Source organism: Solanum verrucosum, unplaced genomic scaffold, assembly GCF_900185275.1.
Source record: "Solanum verrucosum unplaced genomic scaffold, falcon-dt-bn FXZP01000278.1, whole genome shotgun sequence".
Taxonomy (NCBI): domain Eukaryota; kingdom Viridiplantae; phylum Streptophyta; class Magnoliopsida; order Solanales; family Solanaceae; genus Solanum; species Solanum verrucosum.
The window spans coordinates 1,181,244-1,199,441 of NW_026020332.1; the positions used below are offsets into that span (position 1 = coordinate 1,181,244).

Below are 18,198 nucleotides of genomic sequence, written 5' to 3' on the forward strand. Positions count from 1 at the left end.
TTTAGAACATGTGAGTTCTTGATCGGTCAACACTCTCAGCTATACAACTTGGTCTAACAATCACTTTATATTATCACACGGATACTAACCTCAATATCATTCAGCCCGCTCATGTGTAACATCACCATCAATCTCATAAAAATGACACTGGTATGTAAGTGTTAGTGTCATTTATCAGCCAAAGTTTTTTTTTCCCTCTTCTTTGAGGCAACCGTTGAAGCCTTCAAAATACCGTTAAAACCATACAGTGAACTTTCTTCACTGGCTTCTTCTCATGCCTAATTATGTTGTTCCTCGTTGCTATATCTCAAGATCTTTAATTGGTTTAGCAAGATTCTTCAGAGTAGCTAGCCCCACTTGCTATTCAATTCTATCTGAGCACCTAAAGAACCAACGAATTGATGAAGCTAAAGAGCTTTTTGAAAGAATCCCATCTCCAAATATCTATTTATGCACCAAAATGATAGCTGGGTATGCTGAAAATCTAAGGTTGAATGAGGCACTGCAGCTATTTGACAAAATGCCTGTCAAAGATACGGTTATGTGGAACTTGATGATTAAAGGGTGTGTAGACTGTGGGAATATGGACATGGGTTTGAAGCTATTTGAGGAAATGACCCAAAGAAATGTAATTTCTTACACAACAATGATAAGCGGGTTTTTGAAGTTTGGAAAGGTTAAAGAGGCTGAGAGTTTGTTTTCGGAGATGCCACAAAGGGATGTGGCTGCTTGGAATGCTATGATCTATGGGTATTTTGAGAACGGAAGAGTTGAGGAGGCTGTTAAGTTGTTTGAGCTGATGCCTTATAGGAATGTGATTTCGTGGACGTCGGTTATTAGTGGGCTTGATCAATATGGGAGGAGTGATGAGGCTCTGTTGATTTTTAAGAAGATGCTAGATTTCTTCATTGAGCCTACTTCTAGTACTTTTGCTTCTGTTATTACAGCTTGTGCTAATGCAAGGGATTTAGGTCTAGGTAGTGAAATTCATGCCTGTGTTGTGAAGCTTGGTTATCTATATGATACTTATGTCACTGCTTCACTAATCACATTGTATGCTAATTGTATGCACATGGATGATTCTTCTAAAGTATTCAGTGAGAGGTTGCATATAAATATAGTTGTATGGACGTCTCTTTTGACAGGGTATGGTTTGAATTATAAGCACAAAGAAGCATTGAAAGTGTTTGGGGACATGATTAGGATTGGTCTACTTCCGAATCAGTCTTCCTTCACTAGTGCCCTAAATTCATCCTGTGAAATGGAGTCTATTGATCTTGGCAAAGAGATTCATGGTGTAGCAGTCAAACTCGGATTGAACACTGATTCGTTTGTTGGCAATTCGCTAGTTGTATTGTATTCAAAATGTGGAAATATAAACGATGGACTCATTGCATTCAAGGAGATTCCTGAAAAAAACATAGTTTCATGGAACTCAATTATCGTGGGATGTGCACAACATGGATTTGGTAATTGGGCACTCACATTGTTCGCCCAGATGGTTCGTTCAAGGGCTGATATGGATGATATTACATTTACTGGGTTACTTGCTGCTTGTAGCCATTCTGGCATGCTAGAGAAAGGAAGACGCTTATTTCAATATATCCCCCAAAGCTCATCCATTGAAGTGACACTTGAGCATTATAGTTGTATGGTAGATATCCTTTGCAGAAGCGGAAAGCTAAATGAAGCAGAGGATTTGGTGAAAAGCATGCCCATGAGACCAAATTTGTCAATATGGTTAGCTTTGCTTAGTGGTTGTAAGAAGCATTTAAACTTAGAACTGGCCGAAAGAGCTGCAGAAAACGTTTTTCATCTTGACCCAAACTGTAGTGCTGCTTATGTTTTGCTATCTAACATTTATGCCTTCTCTGGTAGATGGAATGATGTAGCAAGAGTTAGAGGAAATATGAGAAGAAGAGGAAACACAAAACAACCAGGATGCAGTTGGGTTAATCAGAAGGGAATCCGGCATACATTTCTTTCTGGTGATACTTCACATCCTCTAAGTGATGGGATATACGAAAAGCTGGAATGGTTGATGGAAAAGTTGAAGGAATATGGTTATGTCCCTGATCAAAGATATGCATTGCATGATGTAGAGGATGAACAGAAGGAAGTTCTGTTGTCATATCATAGTGAGAGGCTGGCTATTTGCTTTGCATTAATTACAACTCATGGTAGTGCTATAACAGTAATGAAGAACCTGCGTGTCTGTGGGGACTGTCATTCTGCCATCAAGCTCATAGCGAAAATTGTTGATCGTGAAATCATAGTAAGAGATTCTAGCCGCTTTCATCACTTCAGGGATGGCTTTTGTTCTTGTTCAGATTATTGGTAGCATTATCCTTTTGATAATCACTGTGGAAATGGTTAGCGGAGTCTGGTAATTAGTTCACTAGAAGCAGGACCACATTTAATTTTAGGAAACTGCCAGAGTTGTATTGGGCCAACACTCTGAAATGCTTTGCACCAATATAGTAGGGTCCTCTTGTTCATGCTACCCGTGAAGAAATCAGATATTGGCATCCTCTGCTTCATATGTCTAGCAGCTGATCTTAAAGCCATGTCTAAAATGTTTCTGATACTGCCCTATGATTGACCAAATATACTTGAAGTCGAGGCAACCACTACAGACTAATAAGCTCATGTCAATCTTGTAGATCTACTATTCTTGGAGTTAGAATTATTCGTCAGCGGCTGGTACTTAATTGTGCAGTAGATGAAGTTCCCAAGTTATTTAGCTAGGATCAGCAAATAGAGACCCCTGGTTTATTCTGCATTAATCAGCATAGGAAGATTCCATCGACAGATCTTTCCAACAGCGATCAGATAGAGAGATATATTTCATTATTGGAGCTTAAGTCATAGAAATCTCGCTCTCTGAGAGGGGATTGGGGGAGGAGAGATTATTAGAAAGTCGTCTAATATAGAATATGCCAATAATGTTCCTGCCATTGCAAACAGGAAATACACTTGTAAGAAATTTTATCACAAATTTTGGAAACGGCCGGTAGTTGTTTGATTCCTGCCTCAGCCTTAAGATACTTGAATCATACCTGCATGGCTGCTGACACAAAAGAGACTCTCACTTGAAATATATTGGAGCTGTTATCTGCTTAGCATTGAATATAAGGCCTTGATCCATCAGCATTGCTATAGCCGATGTTGTCTTCGTGTTGTTACTGCTGAAAACCTTACAATTTCCCATCAACCTCAGATTTTTATCCATGAACACACCTCCCCAGTTCTCCTGATTGAAAAGTCCTATGTGCAATGGTATACTTTTTTTTTGTTGTAAATAGAATTTGATTAATGATGCAAAGTCAGCTGATTTGATGTGAAAGTGGATCTTTCTGTAATATTCAAGCATAATTCATGTTGCATTGATAATACTTGTCCAGACGAGAGTCCTCTTATATATATGACCATTAATATTTCATGGTATAGTGTTGTATTTTTGAGTTTCATAATAAAGGTACACCATAATTATTTAGTTCTTACAAGAAAGAGAAGGAAATTATGCTCGATTACTTTACCGATTGTACATCCAAAATTACATTGCTACACATTTGCCAGTTGATTATGGATGAACTCTAGGTTTTCTTAAATTAAATTTACTGTGCAAACTATTGATTTACGGTATAGATAAGTACATGAACTTTTTTTACAGAATATATAGGGTAAAACAATAACATACCCTATACATCTATCCTATTGAAATAAGATACAGGATATATTCTCAAGGTATCGAGTATGACAAACACCTAATGAAATTTTACAGTATCAAAACTGAGTAATAATTTCAGAAACATCTAATTAATTGCACATCAAAAATCTGTTGACAACCCTTGAACCAAGAAAGCTCATTCATCCTCCTGGCTACGCAACCTAGCAAGCTTGTTAGTTACTACGCATCAAGTTGGGATTCTCTCTCGACTATTTCTTTCCTTTTCCTCGTGGATACATTATGAGCAATCTCAGCACAGCAAGTCCTGTGAATAAGAGAAAGAATTTAACAGTGAGGTCACAAAGAAAAGATGGAATAAGCAAACGAATTTTGCTCTCTTGCATTACCTGTTGTGCATCAACAAAATATCAAGTTCACTTGCATTGTGCACAACAAACTTCTTAAAGCCATTGGGCAGATAGTGGCAAGTCTTCTTGTCAGGAACCATATCCAATACTGGGCATCAAGACACATCACTTGAACTTCCTTCTAACTCTGGAGTCTATTCCCTTTGGTCTGCGCCAATTTGTCTGTTATAATACAATACAACGAAAATTACTTCCACTTAGTAAACCTAGCGCCCATGACTTGGGCGAAGGCAAGTGAAACAAATCAAACTCTATAAATGTCTCGAACAAAAATTTCTCTATAATCAAGTGAAGTGTTGAATACTACTAAATATACATAGAAAAGGTTGAAAGATACAAGGGATGTAAGCAGGGTTAAAGTAACAGAAAGCTTATTGATAAAGAAGCCAACTGTGTCGCAAGATCTGTTCTTTAGTTTAATTTCTGCCCGTAAAACGAAACACCCAGCAACAAAGTAGTCTGGACATAAGATACCATAGGCAACAAAATTTTAAACAAAAGAAATTGAAGAATAGTACTGCAAAGCATTGTCTTATATGCAATCCCAGCCGAAAGATAGTGATATTTTTATATTAATCACTGGTCAATCAGCAATTATGGGAAAAATTCATCAGTGACTGCATAACTAACACTAGAAACTTTCAAACCAAATCACAATACAGAAAAAAATGGGGAAACCAAAACCTTAAAGGAGGATGAGATATGCTATAAGATCAGATGGTAGTGCATGTATTTGAATTCATCATTGAACCCTCCAGAATAGGTGGATACGCATCATCACACCTTATTCGCATAACTCCCACAAACAAGCTTAGCATCAAACAAGGAAAGCTAAAGCCAAATAAATATCCAATTTAATATTATTGTTTAGGAAGGATCAGAAACAATGAGTCAATCACCACCTTGCAAATCCAATAAATTGGATGCAACTTAAGACTGGGGCGACAATAACTGTCATCATTTTCCCTTTCCCAATACAAAAAAATCAACAAAATAAGCACAACAAACAAGGTAAATAAATTTCTTAATAATGTTCACAAAAAACTAAAAGATGCTGCTTATAAATAATATCTATTAGCTTGCTGAGATTTATCATGCCACAAAATACATGTAAGCAGGGTTAAAGTAACAGAAAGCTTATTGACAAAGAAGCAACTGTGTCGCAAGACCTGCTTTATAGTTGGTTTCTGCCCGTAAAAACGAAACACCCAGCAACAGAGTAAAGACTGGACATTAGATACCATAGGCAACAAATAATGTGAGATAAACTGAAGTGATTAAAAACAAAAGAAGAATAATAATGCAAAGGTAAACTGAAGGAAGTGATTAAAAACCAAAGGAGAATAATGAACAAATTTTTCTTGATGCAACCTCAGCCGAAAGATGGTGATCTTTTATATTAATCACTGTCAATCAGTAATTTGGGAAAAAATCATCATTGACTGCATCAGTGATTAATAACTTTAGAACTTTCAAACCAAATCACAATACAGATAAAAGTGGGGAACCCGAAACCTTAAAAAAAGGATGAGATATGCTATAAGATCAGATGGTAGTGCATGTTTTGAATTCATCATTGAATTCTACAGAATAGGTGGATAAGCATCATCACACCTAATTAGCATAACATCAACAAACAAGATTAGATGCAAGAGAAAATAGCTAAACGATTGCAAATTTCAACATTATTGTTTAGGAGAAATCAGATATGATGTGTCAATCACCACCTTGCAAATCCAATAAATTGGATGCAACTTAAGACTGGGGCGACAATAACTGTCATCATTTTCCCTTTCAAATACAAAAAGTCAACAAAATAAGCACAACAAACAAGGTAACAAATTTCATGCTAATGTAACACAAAAAAGAGAATGGTTTCCACTATTACTGAACAATACAATGACATTGAAGCTAAAACTAAAAATATGCTGTTTATAAACAATAGAATAATAACATTGCAGAGATTTTATTGCGCCAAAAAATACTATCATCTTTAATAAAAGATATGTAAGCAGGGTTAAAGTAACAGAAAGCTTATTGATAAAGAAGCAACTGTGTCGCAAGACCTGCTCTATAGTATAATTTCTGCCCGTAAAAACGAAACACCCAGTAACAGAGTAAAGTCTGGACATTAGATACCATAGGCAACAAATAATTTGATAGAAAATTGAAGGAAGTGACTAAAAACAAAGGGAAAATAGTGCACAAATTGGTTCTAGATGCAATCTCAGCCGAAAGATGGTGATCTTTTATATTAATCACTGTCAATCAGCAATTTGGGAAAAAATCATCATTGACTGCATCAGTGAATAAACACTGCAGAACTTTTAATACAAATCACCATACAGATAAAAATGGGGAAACCCAATACATCAAAGAAGGTGAGATATGCTATAAGATCAGATGGTAGTGCATGTATTTGAATTCATCATTGAACCCTACAGAATAGGTGGATACGCATCATCACACCATATAGCATGTCTCCACAAACAAGCTTAGCATCAAATTAAATAAAACAAAAACAAAGTATAAACTGTTTAGGAAGAATCAGACATAATGAGTCAATCACCACCTTGCAAATCCAATAAATTGGATGCAACTTAAGACTGGGGCGACAATAACTATCATCACTTTCCATTCTTAACAAACGAAAATACAATAGATAATAATAGTGCGCAAAGAAGCAAATTTTTATCCTAATGTTCAAAAAACTGAACCAAATCACAAAAAAAAAAAAAAAACAGAGGTACAGAAACCCAAGACCTTAAAAGGATGACAAATGCTATAAGATCAGATGGTAGTGCATGTTTTGAATTCATCATTGAATTCTACAGAATAGGTGGATAAGCATCCTCACATCTTATAAGCACATTGTCCACAAATAAGATTTAACAACAAAAGGAAAAAGCTAAAATCAAACAAACAAAAAAGTTTCACGTTATTGTTCAAGAAGAATCAGATATGATGTGTCAATCACCACCTTGCAAATCCAATAAATTGGATGCAAATTAAGACTGGGGCGACAATAACTCTCATCATTTTCCCTTTCCAACACAAAAAACCAACAAAATCCTATCTTTTTGTCACCATAAAAAGATGAACTTAATACAAAAGGGGGGTTTAAGAAATGATAGAACAATAATACCTTGACAGTGATTCTCCTATCACTCTGATACCTCTTGAATTGCTTCATCCTTTTCTTGATTACCTTCTTTTTCAGTAGAGGAACCGCCATTGTAACTCTACTTTACCTTCCATTACAAAAGAACAAACATTACATACAGAAATTAAACATTGAAAAGAACATACAAAGGAAAAGGGGCTCACTGCGAATTAGGGTTTCTTCAGATCCGCTGTGGCTGATGGGTAACTGGAGACTTATAGTAGGGTTTATATAGGAAGAAGATGGGCATTTGCTAGGGTTTTACAGCCGTCAGGCGATAAAAAGAAAACAATCTACGGCTGTAAAGTTACTTGACGAAACTAACGGTCCTGATTGATCAAGGATAATATGATCAAACTCCAGTTTAAGTCCTATAAGTTTTATTTTAATTACTAGTTACATTCCAAGTTTTTACTAAGTCAAGACTGTCATTGGGGAAAGTTCTCAAGTCTCATACACTCATCCGAAGATTGATATAGTTTAGATATTTAATTAGTCTTATTTCCTTGTGGATATTATGTTTTTCTTCTATGGTTCTCATGTAATCTAGCTCAACTTTTAATGTTTTATAAATGCTTTTAAGTTATGTCAGATCTGTGTTCCTTTGATTCAATTTTTAACTATGTACTTGTCTAAATAGAACAAACTAATTAAGGAACAAGATGTTGGCCTATAGGTAAAGATAATAGCAACAAAGTAAACATAGACGAGCTCAAGCACAAGATGTTCCTGTAATTTTGTAATGTCAATGGTGCTCTTTATTGGATGGATCACGAAGAAATGACATAATTTACTGGCAATCCTACTTTTGATGAATATGTCAAAATTCTAAAGCCTCAATGGGTAAGTAGTGTTTGATTGTATTATTTCATCAGTTGATTAATGTCTCTCAAATATTTTTCCAAGAAAAATTAATTTTTTGAGTGCTTGTCTTTACAAACAAAATAAACTGAATTAAGGAAACGTAGTTTTGCAAGAAAAGACTTTTAATTAGATTGTATTTATTATAGGTTCATGAATTTAAACAAAAAGTATCTTTCAAAAAGTCAATAATGTAGAATTAAAACAAAAATGAATGTTAAAATTCACATTCATGTACTTTTTATATTTCAAAACTTTTAATGGATAAATTTGTTTCAAAATTAAGTGAAACACTAACTCTTACAACCCCCACTTGTTTCAAGAAATTTTATCTTTGAAAAATCTAAAAAATATTTTGAGACGTTAATCTAGCAACATGCTTCAATAATGGTGTCATTTGGACTTAAACCATTAGCTAGTGAAGACTTTTAAAAATCATTGATTGGTTAGTGAACGGATCTTGAACTAAGTGGTTCATTGAATGAAATAAACAAATACTTCCACGCATATCACTATGTTTCGGTGAAAATCAAAATCCTTGGACACCTTACAACCATGTGTCTTGAATCCTCCTAGCTAAGTGCTTTAAGATTTTCCTGTTAAAAATCTTATTGAAACGGCCTTCACTTCGCACTTAGTACGGTGAATTCATCAAGAGTAACTTTGTATACTCCGACCAAATAGTCTATGAATTTCATTAAGAGAAATTAATCTCATCCTCCTTTACAACAAAGTATCGATAAATTTATCAATATTCCTACTAAAGAGAAGGATGAGATTATATTCTCTTAATAAGTCTATAAATCAATTTCGGTTGGAGTGTGTGGGAATACTCTTGAAACAAATGGAAAATTGTAAGAGTAAGTATTTCAATTAATTTTGAAATAAATTCATTCGTTAAAAGTTTTGAAATATACAAAATACATGATTGTGAATTATAACATTCATTTTAAATTTAATTCTATATTATAGGTTTTTTGGAAGATACTTTTTTTCTTTTCAATTCATAAACCTATAATAAATACTTGAACAATTCCAATGCTAAGCACATTAATGGACAATAACATATATCTAGAAGTTTTAGAGCATATCTTTACTTTCTTTGGTCTTAGAACAAAAAACTCCTAGCCATAAATTGGGGATATTTAAAAATTATATATGCTTCGAGTCTCCAAAGTGATACCTTATAGATACAGATTCACTCCAACGACTAGCTAACGGCTAGTTAAACTTTCATTATTTACTAAATACTAAGTTGGTGTAAGAAATAATATTAGGAAAAAAATCTAATATTAGCTAACGGCTAGTTAAATTTCAATAATTACTTTCAATTAATGGCTCTGTGTGGTTAATTGTGGAACTCAAAGTAGCCTCTATAGTCATTTTAGAGGATCACACTATATATGAAAGTCCAGTCAATCCATAAAACCTAAACCTTATAAACTAGCTCCCTTTTTGTTCAAACGAAATGACAATCATGGATGCCCAAAGCTCTAAGCTTTTCAAGGGAGATTGCGGAGAAAGTAGAATCTCTCATGTCACGGGGATTATGGACCTTCATATAGTGATTATGGTTGACATTCTTTCACGGTTGCCAATCAAGTCCATTTTCTATTGTAAGATTGTTTGTAAACTCTGGTATCATCTTTTAACTTCCGACCCTTTGTTTTGTAAAATGTATTACAAAAGATCATCTTACTTTCCCAGCATTTTGCTTTCGATAAATCACTCAATCCGCTTACTTGTGGAACTCAAAGATGATGTTTCTCACCCCCTAAACAGAACTATTGTGTTGAGCCCTAGGTTTCATCTCCCCCCAACTTTATATACACAAAACTTGACATTAATTAGTTCATGTAATGGGTTCATTTGTTTGTTTAATGGTTCAAGGGATGCTGTAGAGCATTCGATTTACATTAGCAATCCTCTTTTGGGTGAATATTTCGAGGTTAAATTGCCCAAATGGGAGAAAAGAATTCAGCGTGTTGCCTATGCATTCTGCTTCAGTGAAACCTCTGGACAGTATAAAGTATTGAGATCAGTAGTTAGTAAGTTTAAGGGACGTCCACATGTATCAGAGTTAGAGGTTTATACTCTTGGAGTTGATGAGAAATGGAGAAATGTGGGTGAAGTTCCAGAACCTCTATGCGGATTATTTTGTAAGGCTAACGTCAATGGTGTTGTTCATTGGATGAGTTCGGAAAAAAATGACAGCATTTACTCCTTTAACAGTTGGACAGAAGAGGTGAAATCCATGTTAGCTCCGCGTGGTCTGACAACTTCATCCTACGGCTTGACACTAGTAGAGTTGGGGAATTGTCTATGTTTGTGTGATACTTACCATAGTGAGTATATTGATATATGGTGGATGAAAGAGTATGGAATCGCTGAATCTTGGACTAAAGATCGCATTTGGAAGGATACTATTCAACCAGATATCAGTTGTGATAGATTTATACCAATCTCAACTTGGAAAGATGGAGAAATATTGATGCAAAGGTATCGTGGCACACATGTCGTTTCTTACAACCCAAAAGAAAAGAAGTTTACGAAGGTTAAAGTGTACCTTGGATTTGCTGGGACTAGCTACATCCCAAGTTTTTACTCACTCAAGACTGTCATTGGGGAAAATTTACAAGTCTCATATGCTTATCCGAAGATTGAGATAGTTTAAATATTTAATTTGTCTTATTTCCTCCTGGATATTATGCTTTGCTTTTATGTGTCGTCTAGCTTAAGACCTGTCAACTTTTATTGTTTTATGAATGCTTTTGAGTTATGGTATGTCAACTTTTATTGTTTAATGGATGTTTTTGAGTTATGGTATGTCAACTTTTATTGTTGAATGGATGCTTTTGAGTTATGGTATGTCAACTTTTATTGTTTAATAGATGCTTTTGAGTTATGGTAGTACAACTCTTTCTCTACACTACGATAAAAATAACTTTTAGCGACAATAAACAGACACATTCATAAAGAGTGTTAAAGTCTTTACTGACATTAGTTAAGTGTCATTAGATCCAATGTCGCTAAAAGCTTTGGTGACATATACAAAGAGCCCTAATTACCGCTAAAAATATATATTTAGCGGCAATTGAGTTATTGCAATGTGAAGTCTCGAAAGTTGAATTCCTTTTGTTCAATTCATTCTGCACTTGTCTGAATAGAACGAACTAAGGAACAAAATATTGGCCTATCAGTAAAAATAATAGGAACATAAATATTGGCCTATCATTGATAGTTCTTTAGGTATTAAAAATTGTTGTGTTACTCTTTAAAGCATATAAGGCCTAATTAGTATTGAATAAGGAATGATAATTAATAGCCCTTATAATAAGATGTAGTGTAATTTGTTTGTCTCCTAATTCCTTTTTTTCTCTGCTCAAACACACGTCATTTCTTCAAATTGTGAATTGTGATATATGTTTAACTAGTAAAATTATCCGCGCATCGCGCAGGAATTTAATATCATGAAATTGATAAAATAATACTTAAAACCTATCAGTCATTAAAACTAAAACACTATATTATCTTACATACAAGATTACGTAGTAACAAACATTAATAATGTAAAGGAAATTGAAAATTATTGAAATTGTTCTTGGAAATTAGTTCCAGAACTAGAGGAAGAGAGGGAGAAGAAGAAAGAAAGAAGAAACAATTTGTTTTCTTATTAGTAAAATCTGAACACAATGAAAAACTTACATTCACTAATGACACAGTCTCCCTTATATAAGGAGATTTGTTACCGTTACTACATAACTAACTAATAGTTAGTTATAACTAACTCTAATTAAACATACTAACAACCTTCTTTTTTTCCCTTTATCTCAACACTCCCCTCAAGCTAGGAAGGGGAGAATATATCACATAGTCCTAGCTTGGAATTAAGATAGTTGTGCTGAACTCTAGTAAGCCCCTTAGTCAGCATATCTGTTGGATGTTCTTGTGTTGAAATGTAACTTGTAGTAATAACTCCTTGAAGAATTTTTTCCCTGATGAAATAACAATCAACATCAATGTGTTTTGTTCTTTCGTGATAAACCGGATTTGCTGCTATTTGCATTGCAGACTTGCTATCACTGAAAACACAAACTGGGAGTGTTACCTCACTTCCAATTTCCTTCATTAAACCTAGTATCCATACTAGTTTTGCTACAACAGCTGCAAGGCTTCTGAACTCTGCTTCTGGAAACTGTAGTCTGTTTCTTTGACTTCCAAGAAACTATTGAATCTCCCAGCTTCACAAAATAACCAGTTACAAACCTTCTAGTTTGTGGACAAGATGCCCAATCAGCATCACAATAAGCACTGACCTTCTCTTCTGAACTACTAGACAAAAGAACTCCTAACCCAGGCTGATTTTTGACATACCTTATGTAACACCCCGACTTTTCAAAACGTCTAAATTAACTCGTATATTCGTGGAAAGACAAGGAGGGTGAGTAATAAATTAAGAATGATGTGGTATGACCTATTTTAAGTGTTCAGGTGTTGCATCTCAAGTTAGGTAAGTGGCAAAATAAAAGTTGGCGGAAGTTATCGTAATTTCCTTCTTAAAGATTTCTCTGAAATTTGGGTCAAATGTCTTGGAGGTTTTCTCCCAATCTATAAAGAGTTATGGGGCCCACAAACTATTGAATCGAAGGTCTACGAGTCTAGTTTCCAACGCATCAAACCGTTCATTCATACGACTTCAGAATAGAGAGATATTCGCATTTTCGTGGGACTGCGCAAGCAGGCGCGTGAGGTGGGGCCTTAGGTCGGTGGAAAGTGTATATATCTTCTTCTTCGCGTTTTTTCTTCATTTTTAAGCTAATTATACAGAGAAAACATAGAAACCCATTTTTAGGATCAAGTAAAATATCGATTTTCTCGACGTAAGTTCTTGACGAAAGTTGTTCTACGCGTTGGGCTCATCATCGTGGTATAATTTGTTTTATCGATTGCGTAGCATATCACATTTTAATGTTGGGACAGCAGGGGTTTGAATATATTTAAAGGTTTTGAGGTGAATTACGAAGCTAAGATCGAGGTAAGACCCTTCTTTCATCGACTCTAGCTTTTATAAGCACCAAATAGCAATTTGCGACGGAAACACATATCTTTTATTGTATTGTCATGGTATCTTTTATTTTATGTGTTGATTACGGTCCTACCTTGTTGTAGTATCGAGGGAGTTACGAGTTAAAGTCTTTAGGCGACGTGAATTTAGCGAAAAAGGTATGTTAAGGCTATTCTCTTCCTATGGCATGTTCCTTAAAGCTTAGGAGCAATGTAATTGAGATGTTATCGTTGTTATACTTGTAGCCATCATTGTTGATTGTTGGTTGCTCTAGTGCGTATAATCCTCTCTTATCGGGATTCTTATTCAGTAGTAACATTCGTATGTTGGACACGACTTAGAGGCTAATTGTATAAGTTGCCTATAACTAAATTGCTCACTTTTAGCTGTTGGATTGTTATTGTTGCCTTTGGGCTATTGTTGTTAACTGCAGGAATGTGATCTATGCCTAGCAGGGTTATGTTCTGCCTACAGGGCTGTATGGATGCCTAAAAGGGCTATGAGTTGCCTACGGGGCTATATTGATGCCTAGAAGGGCTATGAGTTGCCTACGGGGCTATATTGATGCCTAGAAGGGGTATGAGTTGCCTACAGGGATATATATTGAAGCCTAAGAAGGTTATGTACTCCCTACATGGCCATGTTGTTGCCTAAGAGGGCTATGAGATGTCTATAAGCTATGTTGATGCCTAAGAGGGCTATGTGACTGCCTGCGAGGCTAGGAGACTACCGATAGGGGTATACAGGCTGATTGGCACCTTCCGGGCTTATGGGGGCCTGAGTAGGTGGTCTTGTGTGCTGTTTGTACCTACCGAGCTTATGGGGGCTTGGTTAGGTTGTTGTTTTATTATTTTTGATAAATTTAGATTTAGAAGCAGGTCAGTATAATTATCTTATCCTTAATTTATTTATCAGATTATTCCAGTATATCAGGATACCTCATCATAGTCTATTGCCTTTCATACTCTGTACATTATTTTGTACTGACGCCCCATTGCCTTGGGGCGCTGCATTCATGCATGCAGGTCCTGACAGACGACCGAGTAGACCTCCTTATCAGCAGGATTGACTTTTATCCGGCTGGTCAGCCCCTTTCCTCCGGAGCTGCCAGAGTTGGGAGGTTTGTTAACTTTTGTTGTATATATTCTCATGGGTAGGCTGGGGCCCTGTCCCACCAATCTTTACTACTCTTAGAGGCTTGCAGACTAGTGTGTGGGGTTTATAGCTACGTTATGGCCATGCTGGCCTATGTTGTTGGTTTGCTGAAGCTTGTGAGCTGTTTGATGTATTGTACTGATATTTACCTATTTTTAGTTTTGGTATAGATATCATGGTGGCCTCGACGGCCCAATCAGGACTTCTGTGCTAGTTGGATATTTCTTTATATGAACTCTTGGGAGTAGCTGGTTCTTTTGTAGATTTGTTGACAGGGGCCTTGCCGACCGATGGCTTAATTTTAAGCCGAGATATACTTGTTTGTTTTCTTAATTGCATGTGACTGCCATGCGCTAATAGCAAATGGTTCAGCAGGGTCGGCTCGGGCCTGAGTTTTGGCTTTAGGAGTCAGTTGCGCCCTTTGAGTTTGGGGCGTGACACCTTACCATTTTAACTGCAGCTTCCATATGTGATTTTTTAGGACTTTGTAGAAACTGACTTAAAGTTTGTACACTAAATGCTATATCAGGCCTGGTCATTGTTAAATAAAGCAGTTTCCCAACCAACCTTTGATATGTCTTTTGATCAGTAGAAGGATCATTATCTGGTTTCATGTGCTTGACATGATCATCAAACTGTTTTGAGGTTAGTTTTAGGTTATAGTCTATGGGAGCCCCAGCTGGCTTAGCTGCTCCTAACCCTAATTCAGCCATAGTTCTAATGCATACCTTCTTTGATGCATTAGTATTCCTTTATCAGACCTTGCAAATTCAATACCAAGGAAAAATTTTAACTCCCCTAAATCTTTCATCTTGAAAGTCTCTGACAAAGTAGTTTTGGCTTCCTCTATCAACTTCAGATTATCACCAGTGACCAACATATCATCTACGTATACTAACACAAGTGTAACTCCTTCAGATGTCTTTTTAACATACAAAAAGGGATCATATCGACTTTGAACAAACCTGAACTTCACCAATACCTCTGATAACTTTGTATTCCATTGTCTAGGAGCCTGTTTTAAACCATATAGAGATTTGACTAGCCTACACACCTTGTTCTCCCCCTGGTTTGCAAACCCCTGAGGCAAGTCCATATATATCTCATCAGTTAGGTCTCCATTGAGAAACGCATTATAAACATCCATCTGATGAACATACCACATTTTCTTTACTGCTACTGCCAGAACAATTCTTACTGTTTTCATTTTTACTACTGGAGAGAAAGTCTCTTTAAAATCTATACCTTCTCTTTGATTGTACCCTTTTGCAACCAGCCTAGCTTTAAACCTTTCTACCTCACCTGAAGCCTTATACTTTACCTTATACATCTATCTACACCCAATAGGTTTCTTGCCTTTAGGTAAATCAACCACATCCCAAGTATGGTTGTGACTTAAAGCTTCTACTTCATCTTTCATAGCCTGAACCCACCTTGAATCTTTACTTGCCTCCAAGTAGTTGGTTGGTTCAGAAACTGAAGAAGAAGCTGTTAAACAAGCCATGCACTCTTTTGACAGCCTCTCATAAGACACATACTTAAATAGTGCATAAGGTACTTCTTTGTGAATGTTTAGAGAGACAAAATCAGTCATCCAAATTGGTGTCTTCCTGTCTCTAGTTGACTTCCTCTGACCCTGCACCTTATGGGACATGTCTATATCAGTAGCCTCTTGTGTCTCCTCATGTTGGTTACTCTGAGTGCTTACGACTGTATCTTGTGAATCTGCAGAACCACAAACTTCATCACCTATTTCAAGAGCAACTTGACTTGTCTCAACACTTGTAGTTGTATCAGTTGACCTATACTGCTGATCACTTAGGGGAAACACACACTGAGGCTCTTGAAGGGCCTTATTCTTCTCCTTAAATGGAAATACATCTTCTCTAAATGAGACATCCCTGCTCACACAAAATGACTTATTTACTATATCATATAAGACATACCTTTTTTGAGTATCACAAAAACCCATAAGTACAGTAGTTTTTGTTCTAGTTAACAACTTATCATGCTCATTAAGAACCTTAGCATAACACAAACACCCCACTACTCTAAGATGATCACAGTTGGGCTTCTTCCCATACAACCTTTCATATGGAGTTTGATAATGTAACACTGAACTTGGTAGTCTATTGATAATGTATACAGCTTCTAACACACAATACCCCCAGAATCTTATTGGAATCTCCCCTTGAAATCTTAATGCTCTTGTTACCTCTAAAATGTGTCTGTGCTTTCTTTCTGCCACTCCATTTTGCTGAGAAGTGTATGCACATGATGTCTGATGAACAATCCCAAGACTTTTAAACAAACTACTGCACAAAGAATTCACAAATTCAGACCCATTATCTGTTCTTACCACTTTTACTACTTTATTAAACTGAGTCTGTACATAACTCAAAAAATGCTTCATCTGAACAAACACATCAGTCTTAAATTTCAGCAAAAACACCCAAGTCATTCTAGAGAAATCATCGACAATTGTCAAGAAGTACCTATTGCCATTCATAGTGAGAACTCTATAGGCCCCCATAAGTCCATGTGTACAAGATCAAAGCAACAAGTAGTTTTAATATTGCTAGAAGGAAATGACAACCTGGTTTGTTTCGCACTAGGACACACAGTACATTGTCTCAATCTATCATCTATATCCAAAGACTTCTCTACAGATAAAATTCTCTTTAGTACATTAGTAGACACATGTCCAAACCTCTTGTGCAACAGGTCCACCTCTGTTTGCTGCTTCTTTTCTACAAAATTTGCAACTAATGCCTCTTCCTTGACTGACTTCTTAGTACTCTGATCAGCTAAAAAATATAGTCCACCATTAATCCTTTCAATTGCTCTCACCTTCCCAGTGTAAAGATCCTGAAATACACAGAAATCAGGGAAAAAACTTACTGAACACTGCCATTCCTTGACTACCTTAGACACTGAGAGCAGATTATAACTGAATTGAGGTATATGGAGGACATTAGAGACAACATTTCCCTTGGCCAAACAACTCCTATCTATATTAGATATTACAACTGTATCACCATTAGGGAGACAGACCTTCTTAACTCCCTCAGGCTGTACTACAGAAGTCTCATCAAGCATACTTAAGTCAGACACTATATGATGTGTAGCACCTGTATCTATGATCCACTGTTTAGATTTAGGAGAATTGAAGAAAACACTGCTAATACCTGCAACATTTGCCACATCTGCTGACCCAATTTCTTCAGGAAACTTGTTTGGCTTGTTTGAGTGGATCATCTGTAGAATCTGACTATACTGTTCTTGAGTAAATGTTGCCTTACTCACTTGATTCATCATAGACACCTGTACCTCAGAGTTTTCGTGATCACCTGTCCTTGACTTGGCATGAAAATCTTGTTCAACCATTTGACCAGCTAACACATTGTAAGCAGCTCATCCTTCTAACTTTTGTTTTCTCTTTGTTTTAAAATCAGGAGGATATCTATTCAAGTTCCAACAGTTCTCTCTACTGTGACCCTTTAGATTACAGAAATCACATTGGACATTATAGTTTTTCTTGAGTCTTTGCCCCTGACTTCTTGAGTACATAGCCATTTCAAACTCCTTTACCTGAGCAGCTAGTCTCACTCCCAATACTCCAGCACTTGTATCTCCAGCTCTATGGCTTTCATCACTCACGATCATAGAATAAGCTTGATTTACTGAGGGCAAAGGACTCATAAGCAAGATTTGACTTCTTGCTTGAACATATGACTCATTCAACCCCATCAAGAACTGAAACAACTTTAGTTTTTGAAGATGCACCACAAATTCTTTTGACTTATCACAATCACACCCTGGTGCTGGCACTAGTGCTTCAAACTCATCCCACAAA

At 36.1% G+C, this 18,198-nt stretch overlaps 2 protein-coding genes and 11 non-coding genes across 13 annotated transcripts; 2 read left to right on the top strand and 11 right to left on the bottom strand.

Moving 5' to 3' along the window:
• Positions 1-190: 190 nt before the first annotated feature.
• LOC125836254 (pentatricopeptide repeat-containing protein At5g46460, mitochondrial) lies at positions 191-2,383 on the top strand. The gene has a single exon (XM_049515427.1). The coding sequence runs from the start codon at positions 275-277 to the stop codon at positions 2,339-2,341; it is 2,067 nt and encodes a 688-aa protein (XP_049371384.1). The 5' UTR covers positions 191-274; the 3' UTR covers positions 2,342-2,383.
• A 2,252-nt stretch (positions 2,384-4,635) lies between these two features.
• LOC125836778 (small nucleolar RNA Z196/R39/R59 family) lies at positions 4,636-4,720 on the bottom strand. Its single transcript, XR_007443474.1, has one exon. It is a non-coding gene; the product is annotated as a small nucleolar RNA Z196/R39/R59 family (small nucleolar RNA).
• Positions 4,721-4,805: 85 nt separating this feature from the next.
• On the bottom strand, positions 4,806-4,886 carry LOC125836773 (small nucleolar RNA Z195/SNORD33/SNORD32 family). Its single transcript, XR_007443469.1, has one exon. It is a non-coding gene; the product is annotated as a small nucleolar RNA Z195/SNORD33/SNORD32 family (small nucleolar RNA).
• An 86-nt stretch (positions 4,887-4,972) lies between these two features.
• Positions 4,973-5,063, bottom strand: LOC125836794 (small nucleolar RNA U31b). Its single transcript, XR_007443486.1, has one exon. It is a non-coding gene; the product is annotated as a small nucleolar RNA U31b (small nucleolar RNA).
• A 400-nt stretch (positions 5,064-5,463) lies between these two features.
• On the bottom strand, positions 5,464-5,545 carry LOC125836777 (small nucleolar RNA Z196/R39/R59 family). The gene has a single exon (XR_007443473.1). It is a non-coding gene; the product is annotated as a small nucleolar RNA Z196/R39/R59 family (small nucleolar RNA).
• Positions 5,546-5,637: 92 nt separating this feature from the next.
• Positions 5,638-5,717, bottom strand: LOC125836774 (small nucleolar RNA Z195/SNORD33/SNORD32 family). Its single transcript, XR_007443470.1, has one exon. It is a non-coding gene; the product is annotated as a small nucleolar RNA Z195/SNORD33/SNORD32 family (small nucleolar RNA).
• An 80-nt stretch (positions 5,718-5,797) lies between these two features.
• Positions 5,798-5,888, bottom strand: LOC125836793 (small nucleolar RNA U31b). Its single transcript, XR_007443485.1, has one exon. It is a non-coding gene; the product is annotated as a small nucleolar RNA U31b (small nucleolar RNA).
• A 430-nt stretch (positions 5,889-6,318) lies between these two features.
• Positions 6,319-6,400, bottom strand: LOC125836776 (small nucleolar RNA Z196/R39/R59 family). Its single transcript, XR_007443472.1, has one exon. It is a non-coding gene; the product is annotated as a small nucleolar RNA Z196/R39/R59 family (small nucleolar RNA).
• Positions 6,401-6,491: 91 nt separating this feature from the next.
• Positions 6,492-6,572, bottom strand: LOC125836775 (small nucleolar RNA Z195/SNORD33/SNORD32 family). Its single transcript, XR_007443471.1, has one exon. It is a non-coding gene; the product is annotated as a small nucleolar RNA Z195/SNORD33/SNORD32 family (small nucleolar RNA).
• A 70-nt stretch (positions 6,573-6,642) lies between these two features.
• On the bottom strand, positions 6,643-6,733 carry LOC125836791 (small nucleolar RNA U31b). Its single transcript, XR_007443483.1, has one exon. It is a non-coding gene; the product is annotated as a small nucleolar RNA U31b (small nucleolar RNA).
• Positions 6,734-6,882: 149 nt separating this feature from the next.
• On the bottom strand, positions 6,883-6,962 carry LOC125836772 (small nucleolar RNA Z195/SNORD33/SNORD32 family). Its single transcript, XR_007443468.1, has one exon. It is a non-coding gene; the product is annotated as a small nucleolar RNA Z195/SNORD33/SNORD32 family (small nucleolar RNA).
• Positions 6,963-7,050: 88 nt separating this feature from the next.
• On the bottom strand, positions 7,051-7,141 carry LOC125836792 (small nucleolar RNA U31b). The gene has a single exon (XR_007443484.1). It is a non-coding gene; the product is annotated as a small nucleolar RNA U31b (small nucleolar RNA).
• Positions 7,142-9,599: 2,458 nt separating this feature from the next.
• On the top strand, positions 9,600-10,796 carry LOC125836666 (F-box protein At3g07870-like). The gene has a single exon (XM_049515870.1). It carries the CDS (start codon positions 9,600-9,602, stop codon positions 10,794-10,796), a length of 1,197 nt encoding a protein of 398 aa, XP_049371827.1.
• Positions 10,797-18,198: the final 7,402 nt, after the last annotated feature.